This window comes from Mustela lutreola, chromosome 2 (genome assembly GCF_030435805.1).
Source record: "Mustela lutreola isolate mMusLut2 chromosome 2, mMusLut2.pri, whole genome shotgun sequence".
NCBI classification, from domain to species: Eukaryota; Metazoa; Chordata; class Mammalia; order Carnivora; family Mustelidae; genus Mustela; species Mustela lutreola.
Genome location: NC_081291.1, coordinates 165,615,414 through 165,631,739, shown reverse-complemented (window position 1 = coordinate 165,631,739; position 16,326 = coordinate 165,615,414). Strand labels below are relative to the sequence as shown.

Genomic DNA, 16,326 nt, shown 5'->3' with positions numbered 1-16,326 from the left:
AATAGGGACTGACTTTGACCACCTTCAAAATCCTGTTGCCTGGCACACGTAAACACTAGGTACAGATTTGATAATCATGAAATCTCTCCCCTAAGAAGGATGTCACATTAAAAAAAAAAAAAAAAAAAAAAAAAGAGTAGTGAAGGGTAGAGTAAAGAAGGTGAGCAATTCTGAGTCTCTGTAGAGAACCCACCATCAAACCCTTGCACTTCCTTTATCTTGTGAGCCTGTAACACAGCCAGTCTAATTGTAATAGGAGAAAACTCACCCTATAGATTTATTTTCTTAATCTGGGTTTTCATGTATGAAGTCTCATAATGGCATTAATCATATTTTTTATTTTCTATATATTATGATCTTTTGACATCTTAAAAACCCTTTCTGACTGGGGAGAGACGGCCCCTCCCAAGGCTAGCCAATTCTTAGAGACAACAACAACAAAAAAATAATAAAAATAAAAAATTTCTTCTGCCATTGGAAGAGCTTAACCCTCCATCACTTTCTTTAAGCACTTGTTTCGTATGGTTGACTTATCAAGTGCTTTTCGCCCCTTGATCATCAGGGCTTGATCTTGACACTGACACACTTGAGAGGCAGGAGGGCAGTGAAATGGGATGACTGAACAGGTGGCGGCGTGCTTGCCAGCTTCGAAGGCACACAGTGATTGATAATCGGAGACTGAATAAACAGAGAGGGACACCCAGCCAGGATCTGGAAATCTTGATCACTCACACAGCCTGGCCTCCCAGCACAAGGTGGCAGAGTCTAGAGAAGGCAACTTCCAGACTTTGTCACCATGATGAAAGGAAGAGTTGGGGCAAAGGGTCAAATTTTCAGGTGCTCCCCAGAGAAAGTGACATTTCTGCATTGTTATGGAGTCAGTGAGGCTTGTCCATAAGAAACAATTCTCTTCAACAGAATCAGAGACAGAAAGGGAATATTTAGGCTGAGATGGAATCTGTTGTTCTCACCTATAAAAGGTATTTTAGAAACTCACCCATGACTTCCTTACTCGTATGACTATGGAATCACTTTCTGTCCTGTTGTTACATTCCAGCCCCAGCCCCATCAACTTTCTACCCCCCTTTTCATACACTCAAACTCTTCCTCTTTCAAAGGAAGTTTTCAAAGAACTTTTTTTTGTCCATAAAAAGTCCTATCTGTTCTAACCCTTAAAAGCTGGTGATTGGATATCAGTGTCAAATATTTTTTTTATCCCTGTATCTTTCTAAGTGAGGAACATACTTCCTGTGTTTTCCCCATATTTCTCTTTCCATTCTGCAGTAAAGTGCCTTTATTATTAATTTTTTTAAAATTTATTTGAGAGAGAGGGAGCATGAGAGAGAGAGAGTGAAAGTAGCAGCAAAGCTGAGAGGCAGAGGGGGAGGGAGAAGGAGAAGCAGACTCCCTACTGATGCCAGGCTCAATCCCAGGACCCTGGGATCATGACCTGAGCGGAAGGCAGATGCTTAACCGACTAAACCACACAGGCACCCCAGCAAATTGCCTTTAGCCAGCTACTTCTTTCTCTCTGGCCCTCTTTGTCAATTATCCATCCTCTTCATATGTACACCAATTTTTCTGTCCAATTGATATTTTAAGTACCAATAACAACTGAGAATGCTTTTGTGTGTTGTATCTTTCTAAACTCTCCTGTATAATGTTATTTTGGATGGCAAAACCACAGGGGCTTAGTCTGCATTGTAATTTGCTCAGGCATGAGTGACTTTCATTAGGTTAATGACTGAAATCTTAAGGTAAATTTCTAGGTATTTGTAGGTCCATCACCTATAGTCCAAATACATTTAGCAAAATAGACCAGCTGGTGAGTACAGCCCACAGTGTAGTTGGATGTGGGGCTCTCTTTTTAGGGCCCAGTATAAGTCTGGAAGAGTAGACTTTCTTTTTTTTAAAGAAAGTAAGGCCATCTGATAGATTTCCAGCTGAAAATTGGCGAAGGCTAGAGTTTGGTTCACTGAGTCCATGGTGGACGCCAATTCCTGTTTTCCCATGGCTGGATCCCAGTCTTGGCTGAAAGTTCTACAGCCTTTCCCATAAGGAGGGTAAACTGGGACATAACACAAGGAGAGAAAGGCCTTCCAGGAATTAAATGAGGATCAAAAATGAAGCCGCGCCCTGCCCCCAGATGATATCCAAGCTAACATTCAGTGAGAGGCAAACACCCAATGCACAACACCTGACTTCCAATAGGGCAGGAAAAAACCCCTCAGTGCCTCTACAGCCTATATTCAATCCAGATGTCTAAAAAACAGCAGGATTAATGCTAAAAATTTGCCAAGGCAGCACCAGATGCTTTTAACAGTTGGGACCACATAGAGGCTGAAGTAGAACATATAATGATTTTTCCAAGCTTCTTTGAAATGAGGAATGAGGATTCTTTGTGTAAGGGTTGGTGGGCAACACAGTTGACACTGGGAACACCTGGCAGGGGAGGCCTTTCATCACCAGCCAGCACCAGTTTCTGCACTGGACTGAATACCTATTTCCTCTCTAGACATCTGGACTGTAATTAAGCTCACTGGCTCTTGCTACTATTTGAAAAATCCAGAAGTAAATGGCTGAATCTCAGTTAAACACTAAATAGGTGGCTTTGCAGTCTTAATCTTCTGGGCTTTGGTTTTGTTACCAGGAATCATAATGCACCTGGTGACCTGGAAGGTCAGTTGTGAGGGTTCTCTGTCAACATTCTGTCATTAGCAGAAAGCAGTTCCAAGTTCTTTTTAATCATAGGTGCTCTAGTCCCTGTGACAGCTCACTGATCTCCAGATCATATAATAGTATTTATTATATGACAGATATTTATAGGCATTATCTTACTAAATCCTCACCATAGCCCGTGAAATAGGTTTCATTATTTTCTAGGGTGAGGTTTAGGAACCAACTTGCCCAGAGTCACGCAACAGATAAGTTAGGACTGTGGATTTGAACTGGTCTGACTCTAGAACTTCTTTTCTGTCTTCTGTTTTTATGATTATTGTTGTGGTGGTTAAGGGCTTTGTTGTTGTACTCCCTCCCAAACACAGACACAGCATAGGGATTGATGTCCGCAAAACCAATCACCTATCCACAGTGTTCTATGGTGGGACATTGGAAAGGATGGTATTAATTTTCCTTTGGAGCTAACTCAGGGAAAGGTGAGCTAATAAAAATAGACAAAGGATAACTGAAACATCGTATTTGAATAAGGTCTAGAGACCTGCTATACAATATTGTGCCTATAGTTACCAATACTGTATTGCACACTTAAAAATTAATTAAGAATATAGGGCTCAGAGCACATGGGTGGCTCAGTTGGTTAGGCATCCTACTCTTGATTTTAGCTCAGGTTATGATTTCAGAGTTGTGAGATCAAACTCAGTGTCAGGAGCCTGCTTAGGGTTCTCTCTGTCCCTTTCCCTCTGCCTCTCCACATTTCCGTCTCTTTCCCTCTTTAAAAAAAAATTGGGGATCACATGTTTTAAATGCAAACTTATCTTTTTTCTTTTCTTTTCTTTCCTCTTCTTTTCTTCTCTCTCTCTCTCTTTTTCTTAATAGGCTCCACACCCAGTGTGGAGCCCAGCATGAGGCCTGAACTCATGACTCTGAGAACAAGACCTGATCTGGGACCAAGTGTCAGACATTTACTCATCTGAGCCATCCAAGTGCCTCTGTACCACAATTTTTTAAAAATATGAATTAGAAGCTAGACAATATCCAAACCAAATTGGCATTATATGACATAATTTTGACTGCTATGTATTCTATTACATCAAGATCACATGACAGAAAAATCTGTGAGATAATGTGTTATATATATTGAAGTTAAATGTTAACTAATGGGAAAATATGTTTTATATTATTTCTGAGTAAATGTATTTTATGAAAAATATGCAGGATCTGCAAATGTGAAATATGAAGGACTTCAGTTGTAGTTAAAATAAAAAAAATTAAAAAGTAGAGAATGCATGAAGGGAAAAAGGTTTTTTGTTTTTTTTTTTAAGACATAACGCCCCAGAGATGTAATAATTATAGAAGAAACTGGGTGGATCAGATCTGGGGCTTCTGACTCTGCAACCAAACCACTCACAGTAAGTCTTGCAACATTCCCATGAGAACTGCAAGGAGTTAGGTAGCTGCCCAGCGCTGAGCTGTATGCCTCATGGGCCTCACACGCACCATTAATATGAAAAATTGTGAAAACTCTACAGTCAGCCAAATTCTTTGGCTCTCCAAAAGGATTTGGGTGCAGTTCAGTCTATACTTTCAGTGACTTTTTATTTAACTGAACAGCCTTTCTCTGCCCTCCCCAGGCTTGCTAGACTAGAGTCAAGGGCTTCCAAAGGTCTGGCAGGTCCCCATCTGTGAGTGAGTCACCTGCAGTGTGAAAGCAGCAGGAAGATCAGATGGTATCATTCACAGGCTAGATGACTCCGGAGCCAGAGGAAACTGTCTACATACCTTTCTGGCTCTCCCACCACTGTATTTCTTCTCTCATTTTTCTCTGCCTTATTGACTTTCAACCCATAGAATGCTTGCATATTTTTTTCATTGTAACGTGCCAAAAACTTACACCAGAACCATCCAGAATAGTTACGTAAATAGGCTGTTAAACTGACCTTTGTCACCACAGGAAAGGGCCCTCTGAATAACTGAATGATCCTCTTAATGCCCCACTGACCTCTCCCATAAAGTTTGTCCCACCTTAGGTATGAGAAAAACAATAATGCAATTAAAATGTTGAAGAGAACCTAGCTGGAAGTGGTCGATTTTCATGGTACTGTTGTTGACAGGGCCAAAGATGGTGATCACGGAGATTTTCCTGGTGGCCATCTTACAGAAACTTTCCAGATACTCATCTCGCTGCTGCACGTACATGTTGTTCTCAGCCTTTGGAGCCGTGATCAGCTAGAGATGGGAGGAGGCAAGCAAATATTAATTCACAGTGATAGTCGTACACAGAGGCAAAGTCCAAGGGGAGAATTTGAAATAGAGGGCCGGTAGTGACTGACACGAGAGTCAACTAAAGTAACTAAAGTGTTCTATTGGACAGTTACCGTAATTAGGGCCCAAACAAGCCATTTGGAAAGCTCCCCCCCCCTTTTTAAATGGTTCCAGATACCTTAGGGTTTTCTATTCTCACTAGTTATCTTTAGTACTAGTCTTCATGTGTCCTAGCTTTTTCATTTGTGAACTCTTCACAGGAATACTTATTTTGCAAGGCTGTTACATGAATACTGGACATGCAGTCATTGTTAGCAAGTGCTATCCCCCTTCCTTCCTTTTGAGCTTTATTATCCTAATGGACTGCTCTCGTGAATTCAGTGGTTTCCACTCGTTTGTTTCATGTCCCACAGGGTTGAGAGAGCTTCATACTCTTTGTAACTTCAAATCCATACATAGATTCTGTTTCATTCTTAATCATACTTTAATAGACAATCTCGCAGAAAGTTTTTAGGATGGCCTTTTGACCTATGATTTTTTACACAGAATATATTCATTGCCACACTGGGCCTGTACAGGGTTTGTGGCAGATCTCTTTGACACTGGAGAACCCCCAACAGGGTGGATTTTGCTCTTTTGGTTCAGCTTTCTATAATTCAGGCTTGGCATTTTTCAACAAGCTCCTGTGTGTCTTTGAAGCTCACTGCCAACCCCTGGCTTCTGGGGAAAAAAGAGGAAAAGACAGAGCAAAAGAAAGAGATTTGACAGTCTCCAGAGACATCTGGGAAGGCAGATTTTATAATTTTGGATAAAAGGAGAATACCCTTCATTTTTAGGGCTCTTGTTGAATGCTCTAGGAATGTCTCAATGTTTCCATCTAACTGGATATAAAAGCTTTTCTACTTCCTTGATTCTTTTTGTAGGCTTTTCCTGAGCCCTCTCCAATTTTACCAGGTTTTTCATGAGCAGAGACCAGAACTATGTACCACACCCCATGAGTGGGCGGTCATGGTTCACCCTGGAGGTGGAAGGATGTGGCATTTCATTCTGATGATGAGCAGGTCTTTTGTTGAGCTCTCTGACCCTAAAGAGCTCCCTAGACTGTTGTCTGCATGACCCTTTGCAAACTCATCATTTGGCTTAGAGCCCAGCCTCTCTACCCTTTCTCAAACCTGACAATATTCAAATTTGTCAGCCACTTTTCTATTTACTCATCTAACCTTATAAAAGATTTCTGAAGTTTGGGGCTATTAGCATGGCATTTTTCAGAAGGCAAGTTGCCATGTTGTTAATCCCTTCCAAACACTTAATCCAAACGGTTAATAAATCTGCTCCCGACTTGAAACTGCTATTTATACTGCTCTGTCAGAGATGTGTTTATTGGTGCCTGCAGGCTTTCTCTTTTATAAATTCCCTGCGCCAGACAAAATACTATCCCTCATGGAAATCAAAATGTGTTCGATAACTTTTGAGTGGGACATTAACAAAGATTTTTCTGGGATGTAGCTTTTTTCCCCCCTCAGGTTGTTATTTATATTTAGTTAAGTGGTCATGATTTTGTGTATTTTTGATTTTGTGTTTATATGCCTGTTCAGGTGGACAGGGTGGGTAGACCATGCTTATTTTAGAAATGTAATTCCCGAAGAGGAAAAATAATATTTTCCCAAATTTATTCATTGATTCATACTTAGCCTTAAAAAAGATTTAGGGTGGCTATAAAAGGATACGGTGATGGTATTTTTGCTTTGTTTGTTAGTTTTCAATTGGTTTTATGACATTTGAACATATTTCTTCAGGTTTTAATAGTGGCTCATACCTTGGAGCTTTATTTTCAGTTGGTATATTTAAGGTTTTTTTTCCAGGCCATTCTTTGCTCACAAACACCCAACTTTGAAATAAATGAATGTTCAAATGAAAATACAAAATAGCCAGGAACAAAGATAAGCTTTACTGGTAATGACTTTGGATTCCCTTCTCTAAATGAAGGATGTGCCCATATTTAGAATGTACTTAGAGGAGTCTCTAGGGCACAGCTGTCCACATGCTAGATGACTGATAATTACTTGCTTTTGTAACTTCAAATCCATACATAGATTGCATTTTATTCTTATCATACTTGGCCATGGACCTTTACAGCCCATGGACAAGATGATAGGACAGGATTTCAAGAGTCCTCACAGCTCCCTCTGGTCTGTTTCTCCCTCCTGTGAATAACTGGGACTTCAGACAACATAGAATCATTCAGAAGCCCATCCTTCCCGGCCTGGCAGCTTCTCTCAGTACCTCTGAACACAGTAGCCCTAGGGCATTGGATACCCAGCAGGAATCAACATAAATAAATAAAGAACCCCGATGTTTATTTTCACCTCAGGACCTGTGCCCAGGGATGCCTTAACCTACCCCTGAGGTGACATTTATTTTGCATGACTCACTTCCTCCCTCCTGCAACCTGGCCCCAGACTCTCTCTTGCTAACCTTTCCTCCTATTCCTCCCTTATATGACCTCTTCACCCTGCAGCCAGATTGGTCTCTGTTATGAAATGAAAGGAATCTGGGCAGAGTGGCAGAGAAAGGATGAGTGTAGTTAAAGTGGGAGGGACTGCATTTGTTCTTAGTTCAACACTGGCCATCTCAACAAGGCCACTTAACTTTCTGAACCTTGGCTTTTGCATCTTTATAATGCAACAACTTCCCTGAAAATAGGAGTGAGAATCAAGGGGAAAAAATTTTATGTGTGTGTGTGTGTGTGTGTGTGTGTGTGTGTGTGTTGTAGGCTGTGTGCACATAAGCACATATAGGTATGTTGCCTCTGAAGAGTTGACTCTCATTCCTTCCTCTGCCTTGGCCCCTAGTACCCTTTCCACACAAAAAGCTCTCCCCTCCCCTCCACCTTAACTACAGGTAAGAAGTCTTCAAATGCAGCATCTTCCTTAACATCTTTCCTAGCCCTCAATGGTCACATTCTCCTTTCAATTGTTGTTCAAATGTTGGCCCATGTTCCTTAGTTTCCATAGATCACGTCAGCCAGAGGTGAGGTGTAGTGTCCCCTGCTTAAGAATGTCTAGATGACCCCTGAGAACCAGTTGCTAAAGACCCCTTTCCCCTTGCATTTAATCTGCTGCTCAAGCTAGCATCAGGGACAGTAGTAGAGGCTGATCACATGAACATATTTCAGCCACTCTTTCCCTGTGTGCTGACATCTCCTTCCCCTTTGCTGTTAAGTTTGACAGTGTTTCAAACGGTGTTTAAAATGGTAACCATGTCTGGGGCGCCTGGGTGGCTCAGTGGGTTAAAGCTCAGGTTGTGGTTCCAGGGTCCTGGGATTGAGCCCTGCATCGGGCTCTCCGCTCAGGAGGGAGCCTGCTTCCTCCTCTTTCTTTCTGCCTGCCTCTCTGCCTACTTGTGATCTCTATCTCTGTCAAATAAATAAATAAAATCTTTAAAAAAAAATGTAACCATGTCCAATTCTCTCTTCCTAAAAAGAGCATCCTAGAAATTCTCAATAAGCATTATTGTCTGACACTTGGCCTCTTTCCAGTTTGGTGGTATAAATCAGGACATGTATCATGGGTTCAGAATTGTGTTGTGGTTCTATTTTATGTTTCTGTTCCAACTGGCATGTTGGCACAAGGAGCCTCAGAATATAATGGAGCCAGTTTGCATAAGTGAAGGGAAAAAACAAGAATTAGAAGATGCTAAAGGGAAGATATAGTAAGTCTCAGCTTATTTTAAGCACTGTGTTAGGCTCAAAACACTAGATTTTTACAGATTTCTGAAAAATAACTTTCAAGCTAGGAGTATGCCTTAGTAAAGCAGAGCTTTATATACTTTTCTAAAATTAAACCAAATAAATAGATTGTTGTTTCAATATCCAAATTTCTGAGGTGGTGTTAAAAATAAGAAGCTACTTGAATTACAGGAGATTGTCTCCAGAGCGTTTAACTTGATCTTGAGTCTATGTAATTCCACAGTGTAAGGCCTCTTGCTAGGTGACAAGTAGGTACATCTCAGGGCACAAAATGATGGCTTTTCAGCTCTACACCACATAGTCCAACGTTTTAATAATAAACAGTGTTTCTATATTCTTACTGTTGTCAACTCTAAACTGACACCAACCAGTCTGAGGGGTTAAGTTAACTGGGATTCAATCTATTATTCTCGACTGACCCCCAGGCAAGCCAGAGGGCTCAGGTGCAGAGAACCAGCTGGGCAATAAGGTCGGAAACTCTACACTGTTGCTTGGCACAAAATATTGACAATTGTTAGACCTTACCATTTACCTGAGTAATTTAGGTTAAAAGTGAATTTTAAAACATATGAATTGATGAACTAACAGGATGATTTCTCAGTTTCTCCTTCACTTTATGTCATATGTCCACTGAAGGCTTACACTCAGAGGATGCAGAATGGCGGGAGTGGCTGGAGTATGAATTTTAAAATCAAAGGGACCTGAGTTCTAATTCTGACTTGGCCATGTATTAGCTACGCACCTTAGGAAATTTCTCAAACTCTCTAAGCTTCTTTCCTTGACTATACTGTGGAGTTAGTGAGTCCTTCCTCATGGGATTGTTATGAGAGTTAAACCACACAGCTTTGGCAAAGCACCTTGCAAGATGTGCTCTTGAAGGACTGACCTCTGGTCTCAGAATAGGACACCTGGTTTTACCTGCAGCTCCTTGGAAGGTCCCTCAGATGCTGTTCACCATGGTGACCATTGTTTCTCTAAAAAAATGGGTTAAGGAGGAGCTACATGATGTTTTCTCATCCAAAGAATGATATAAATACATGTAAAGCCCTAGGGGTTTATGATACATTGTAGCTGATTACTGAGAAATGGAAAGAGGAGCTAAAAGTCCAGTGTGACTTCTTAGAATGTAACCTCACATCAGTTTGCTCACACTGGGTTCGGTTGAGGCCAGTTGGAGGTGTATCTCGTCAGACCTCCTTTTATAGCCCGGAGACTGAGAAGTCTTAATGAATATTAATTGAATCCCTGCACTTCCTGAATAACATCAGCATGTGTAATAGGAAAAATAAGTGGAAAAAAGATAAATGGCACCAACCAGCTCTTTTACCCAGAAACCCAAGTCTCCCCTCTGCCTGGTGAAACAGATTCCTTTTCTCTCCATCTTTTGATATTATATCATGTTTATTTCATCTTGTCTTTTCTAATCAGTGCCTATTTTAGATATTAGCTCTTCTAACAACAAATTTCTGGTATGATCATCAGCTGGGCACACGTGGGATGGTGAGATGGAACCGCCTCCTGTTGGTACTTTCTTCCTAATAACAAACCTGGTTCTCTCACCAGCCCCAAAGAGCAACGCTGCTATGAGCCACCCCAGTTGGTTTCTGGTTTGCCTCACATGACATCAGCAGAGGCTGTCGTTTGAATTTTCATTTGCTAGAAATTTATGATCAGGGACACGGTTTAAAGCAGAAAATACCCAGCTGGGCTTTCAAATCCCTGACTAAGCGAGTAGAACGAAAGGGGAGAAATGAAAGGCATGACTAATATCAGGGCTAGAGTATGAAAACCTCTTTCTTTGGACTCACAAACCAGGGGCAATGCAAGTATTTGCCAGACGGGTGCACAATTACAATCCCGACATTTTACCCATGATTATTTTCCCCCTGCAAAAAACCTGCCCATGAAGAGAACTTTGCCTGCCCTGTTGGCTAAACAACCAGGGTTGGGTGATGAGCTTTAGCACGCTGGACAAAGTCCTCGGTCCTCGGGAGGAGCACACTGTGCAGACTTGCCCACACCTCAAAGAGGGCAGTTGGCTCCCTTAATGTCTATAACAGACATTTAAGTCCCAGGTAGAATTCTCCTCTGAAATGAATGACTTTTTTGGCTCTGACTAAAATATTCTCCTTTAGATTTATGTACTCTGAAAATAACCAAGTAGCTGGTTAGTAACCAAGTAAACTACTCTAGCAGACAGCCTCTCCTCTGCTAATTTATATATTTTAAAGCTCTGGTTAAAAATGAGTGAAATATACAAAAATGCGTAACAGCACACACACATACACACACACAAACCTGTAGAATCAATGAAAACTTACATTTTGTTCTAATGCATAGATGCACCATTGTGAAACAGCTGAGAGAATTTTGGGATATGCCCTACCCACGATAAACACCACTAGGAACTCTGCTCTGAGCAACATTTCAAACCGTGCGTATTTAAACTTTTTGAAACCACTAAAGATAAATGGACACCAGGGCCTCTCTGCTCAGATTATTAATCCAAATTTAGACCAGATTGGAAAAATTAAAAGCCCCAAGATGCCTTGAGAGAAAAGTGCCTATCTCTTGGTGGGGGTGGGGTGGGGGGGTGGGGGTGGTGGGGTGGGGGGTGGTGGTGGTGGTAATGATGCGGGGTGCAGTCACCCTGTGCCTTTAGTAGGACAAATGCTGTCCTCAGTGGCATGAAGTGTCTCCTTCTCACCCATGTATTGGAAAAAAAATCCTTCTTGACCCACACTGCCCGACATTAATTTACTGATATTTTTCTCTGAAGTGATCGTGCTGTACCTTCTCCTCCTTGATAGCCTAGAGTAAAATAACAACATTAAGAAGGGGTAGAAATCTTGGAAGGGCCCTAAAAGAGGGCACAAGGAGACATGGGAGGGAAAGAAGCCATTCTTTTTTTTTTTAAGATTCTATTTATTTATTTGTCAGAGAGAGAGAGAGAGAGAGAGAGAGAGAGAGAGCACAGGCAGAGTGGTAGAGGGAGAAACAGGCTCCCTACAGAACAAGGAGCCCGATGTGGAGTCCCAGGACGCTGGGATCATGACCCGAGCCGAAGGCAGCCGCTTAATGAACTGAGCCACCCAGGCGTCCCAGAAAGAAGCCATTCTTACATGGCTGATGAGAACTGCCCTTACATTTAGGATAAATTTATTTTTGTCCAAAGGCTTCCTTTGGCTTGACTAGATTCTTCAGTTATGCTTTGGATGGAGGCTAGTAATGGCCAAAAGAGAGAGCTCCTGAGATGGATCTATGACTTGCTCTGTATCAGTGGCTTCAGAAACACAGGCAAAGTGGGAGCAAGGTTTGTCTGTCTCCTTTCACACATACACATACACGCACGCACACACACACTCACGGAGGGACACTTTTGACAGAGGCTCAGGAGAAATTGACATCTGTTCCCTAGCACATTGGAAATTGGAGCAATTAACCCAATTCCCCATGCTGTCTTTTTGGCCTCTCACTGGAAGTTGGGCAGTGATGCAGGAGGCAGTCTTTAAGGAAAGAAGATTTCAACTACCTGGTTTTAAAGCATTGGTGAGGGTCAGGCCAACAAGGATACTTCCCCATGCCCAGTCATACCCACTCCCCACCCCGGCTGTCTTTTTTTCCCCATTCAGGCTTCCACTCTGATAGAGACCTAATTAGGAGAAAAAGGAGAAATTTTACCATTTCCCCATACACATAGTTCTAGTTCCTAAGCTCATGAAGTGATATGTCCTTTTCCTAAGTCATGACAAGAGTCAATGCATGCCATTTTAGGAACTCCTTTGATCTTCTTTTATTCTTTGAACTTGGTAAAAGAGAGCTCTACCCAGAACTATCTGTTGGAAGAGAGCTAAGGACAGGGGATGGATACTGACAGGTTTGGAAGAAGCTGAGCATATGTGCTTCCCTGGGTTTATGTCTAAGAGCTCCCGGCCATTAAGTCTGGACCTTAGGGTCACAAACCTGTGTGGACTGAGGTTCATAGAGCACTAAACCAAAAGAAGCACCTGGCCTGGCTCCCCTTCTGGACAAACCTCCTGATCTCCCTTACATGGCACGGAATCAGCCACAGTCTGCCATCCAGCAACATGATTTTAAGAAAAATAACAAAGCAAACTTTAGCATGCCCTGCCTCAGCCCACAGAACAACGCTGGGGAGAAGATTACTTACAAGCAGCCTTCGTTTGCCCTCAAAGGACCCCAGCAGATCCGTCACAGACTTCCTGGGACTCTGAGTGAAGTGTTTGGTGGTGGGTTTCAGGTAGCCCTCCTGCTCTGTTTTACCTGCTTTTTTCTTCTTGCTCTTCTCTTTCTCCTGCCTGCTCTTTTTCTCAGCCTTCTCCTTCTTCACCTGCTTTTCACTCTTGAGTAACTTGTCTGCTTTCTCATTTTTCACCTTTTTTTTCTTCTCCTTCTCAGGTTTCTCAAGCTTTTCATGCTTTTTCGATTCCTTTGCTTTTTGGGGGGGAACATTCCCCACCTGCAACTCCTCCTCCAGCTGAGAGGCAGTAGGCCTGCTGAGGTCATACTTACTCTCATACTCATTGCTAAGAATTTTGTCCTGGGCTTTCTTTTTGGGAGGTTTCCCCTTGGCTGGCTTGTGAGGGCCTGGCACCACATTTGGGTCCTGGTGGCCATGCTCCCGTCTGTCTGTGCGGTTGTCCCGGAAACGTCCGGCGCCTGCCCTTGTGCTGTGCTCGGAGATGGTGGTGGGAGGGGCAGCCGTGAAGCTCTCGAAGCTGGTGGCCTTGCTGGGCCTCCTGGTGGCCTGCAGCCTCTCCCTGTGCTGATCCTTCCTGGGCTGAGGGTAGAGATTCTCTGAGGCCACCGGCTCCCTGGCAGAGGCCACCTCCACCGTCACCGGGGCCCTGTGGGCATCTGAGGAGGGGTGCACCCTGGGAGTCCAGGGCCTCTGGGTGGTGGGAAGGGCCGTGGTGGTGGTCAATCTTGCAGCTGCAGTTACCACCCGAGAGGTGGCCCGGGTCACTGTTGGGACTGCAGCAGGAAGCAAGGTGGTGGCCCTTGGGGTTGGAGGAGGCGGGGGAGGGGCGGCCGTGGTAGTGGCCGGCTTTCTCTGCATCTTCACCCGAGTGTCTCTGGTTGGTGGGACTTGGGCTCTCCTCTGGTCCTCCTTTCTCTTCTCACTGCTCACCGGCTTTCCTGCCCCTCCACCATTGTTCCCCTCCTCCACCACCTGACCCTCGACCCCAGAGGCCTTGCATTTTTGGACAAAACCCTTCTGCCTGATTTTCTCAATCCTGCGGATGGGGCCTTGGTCGATGATCTCATACAGGGCCTCCAGCCTGACGGGATAAGGGTAGCGCTCCTCAACCTGCAGCGTCTTCTTCAATAGCACCATGCCGAACTTCCCCTTCTCCAGCTTCAGGAAGCTCATCAGTTTCGGGATGAGGCTGGGGTCCAGGGGCTGCTCCAGGACCCGGCCCTCGCTGGTGATCCTCCGCACTTTGCCTCCTTCCTCGCCTGCCTGGTGGAACAGCACGATCTGCTGGATGTGCCTTTCCGCCAGCTCGCAGTACACGTCGTCTTTCAGGAGGCTCATCATGAGACGGTAGTAGCCCTCGGAGGAGTGAGGGGCCGAGATGACCCACACCCTATTCTTCCCCGCAAAGCTGGCGAGGATGTTAGGAGAACTGGACCCAGAGGGGAAACGCAACATTCTTGAGCGAGCGGAGGACCCCTCATCTCGGATCATGTCACGGGGAGAGCTCGGGGCTACTGGTCTCTGCTTAGGTCTCACCGGGGCCCCAGTGATGCGTTGGGGGGCCAGCGGCGCAGTTGTCGCGGGAGCTACTCTCAACACCGGCACACTCCTCCTTCTTTGGAGAGGCGGAAGGTTTGGTTCTTCCAGAGTGGTCCTCTCAATTCCCTGAGACCTCCCTGTGTGCCTCAGAAGCCGAGCTGGCCTTCTGTTGGCTGGGGAAACCAGAGGTGCTTTCCGCCCTCCAGGGCTCCCTCTATTCATGGCATGGAGGTGGGGTTCTGATCCACACACCAGCCACATTGCCAACAGCATGGTAAAACTGAGTCCCATTCTCCATGTCATTGTGCAGTCCACTTTGAAAGGCAGCAGGGTCAAAAGACAGAAAGGGACAGGGGGAGTGGGAGGAAAAAAAAGAAGAAGAAGAAGAAGAAGAAGAAGAAAAAGAAAATCATTTAATTGCAAACAGAACTGGGCATTTTCTTTTTCTCTATCTTGGCCAAAGGGTGGGGGAAGGGGTGGTGAGAGAAGCAGCAAGGAGGTCAGGGAATGGAAAAAAGGATGAGATCCTGTTGCTTTTAAACCCCTGTAATTTGTTAGTGCTTAACAGAGACAGTTACATTAAGTAGGAAACCCAGCTCCGCTCCCCATTCAGCATGCTTGCCCTGTTTCCACCCGGCTCTCTGATGCTCCAGAGAAAAGGCACACTGAGCATATTAATTGTGACAACATTCCTATTTCATTTCTTCAAAGGAGCAACAAAGAAACAAACGCACCAAAGACAGAAAGGATTACACACTTACATTGTGGCTCATGGAGATGGAATGCAGAGGGTTTAAAAGGCAATCTGAAGTGTGGTCCCAGGACAGTTTCCTAGATGAAATACTTTTCCTCCCAAGCCTCTTTCTCCTTCGCCCGGCTGAGCAGTACAAAGGGGGGTGTGCTGCAGCTCCAGCTCCCAAAGGCGCCACGGACCCACAGCCTGTCCTGACCTGAGGGCCGAACTGCTTTCTTCTTTCCTCTGGCTGTCTTTTCACCTTCTTGACAAGTAGGATGAGGGGAAAGGAGCTGTCCTTGTGAGTCTTTGCCTCTCCATTTGGCTGTAGTTTCTGCTCGCGTGCGTGTGTCTGTGTGTAGCAGTCCCCTGTGCCGACAACACAGGGCGCCCCTGAAAGTGAAGTCCCAGCTATTCTTGAATCTTGCTCTTTCTCTCTTTAGAGTTCCAGAATCCTTCTTATCACCCTTTCCCCCACAGTCTGGCTGAGTCCCTTTGTTTCCGAGCGTGAAAGCCCTGGGATTAATATGTTTTCCAGGCTGAGGCAAAACACAGGAATGTGATGTTGAAAAAGGACTTTCTTCTTTTCCTGCGCTTCTCCCCTCCTTTATTTCTCCCCACTTTTTTTTTTTCCTCCTCTTTTCCTTCTCCTTCTTTTTCTTCTTCCTCTTTCCTGGACCCAGTCCCAGAAATGCCAGGACAACTTCAGTTTTGATCCAAACCAAACTCAAACAACAGCAGCCGCTGGAAATCAAGGGAACTTCACTAAGAATTTAACAGATCAGCAAAACACCACCTCCTTCCCACTTCGGCACATTGAGAGTGGCCTCGGTGGGGAAGGGGAGGGCTGTTCTTTGGGGTGGGGGAAAGTTTTGAAACACTACACATCATCATAAATCTCTTTAGAATAGGATGGCTGAGGACTTAACCCCTTCCATACCAAGGAACCAGGATACTTTCCCTTCCTGTCTGGACTCACATTGCACACCGAGAAGGGAAAATTCTCAGATTTCTGTATCTGGCTGCTTGGTTTTCCTAGAGACAGATACTCATTTGGGTCAGAGTGCTTGGCTGTACGTCCATGGATGGTGTATATATTAATAGTTCAGTGCGTATATTTTTATCTCTTTCTCCCTGTTTTAT

The 16,326-nt window shown here is 44.2% G+C and overlaps 1 protein-coding gene across 1 annotated transcript in view; it reads right to left on the bottom strand.

Moving 5' to 3' along the window:
- Nucleotides 1–15,919, bottom strand: part of CCDC80 (coiled-coil domain containing 80) — a 33,991-nt gene extending 18,072 nt beyond the window's left edge. The window contains exons 1-3 of the mRNA XM_059164124.1: nucleotides 15,212–15,919; nucleotides 12,861–14,764; nucleotides 4,749–4,905 (exon numbers count right to left, since the gene is read on the bottom strand). Coding sequence (XP_059020107.1) covers nucleotides 4,749–4,905; nucleotides 12,861–14,753 — 2,050 coding nt within the window. The 5' untranslated portion in view covers nucleotides 14,754–14,764; nucleotides 15,212–15,919. The remainder of the gene's footprint in view (nucleotides 1–4,748; nucleotides 4,906–12,860; nucleotides 14,765–15,211) is intronic.
- Between the last annotated feature and the right edge of the window lie 407 nt (nucleotides 15,920–16,326).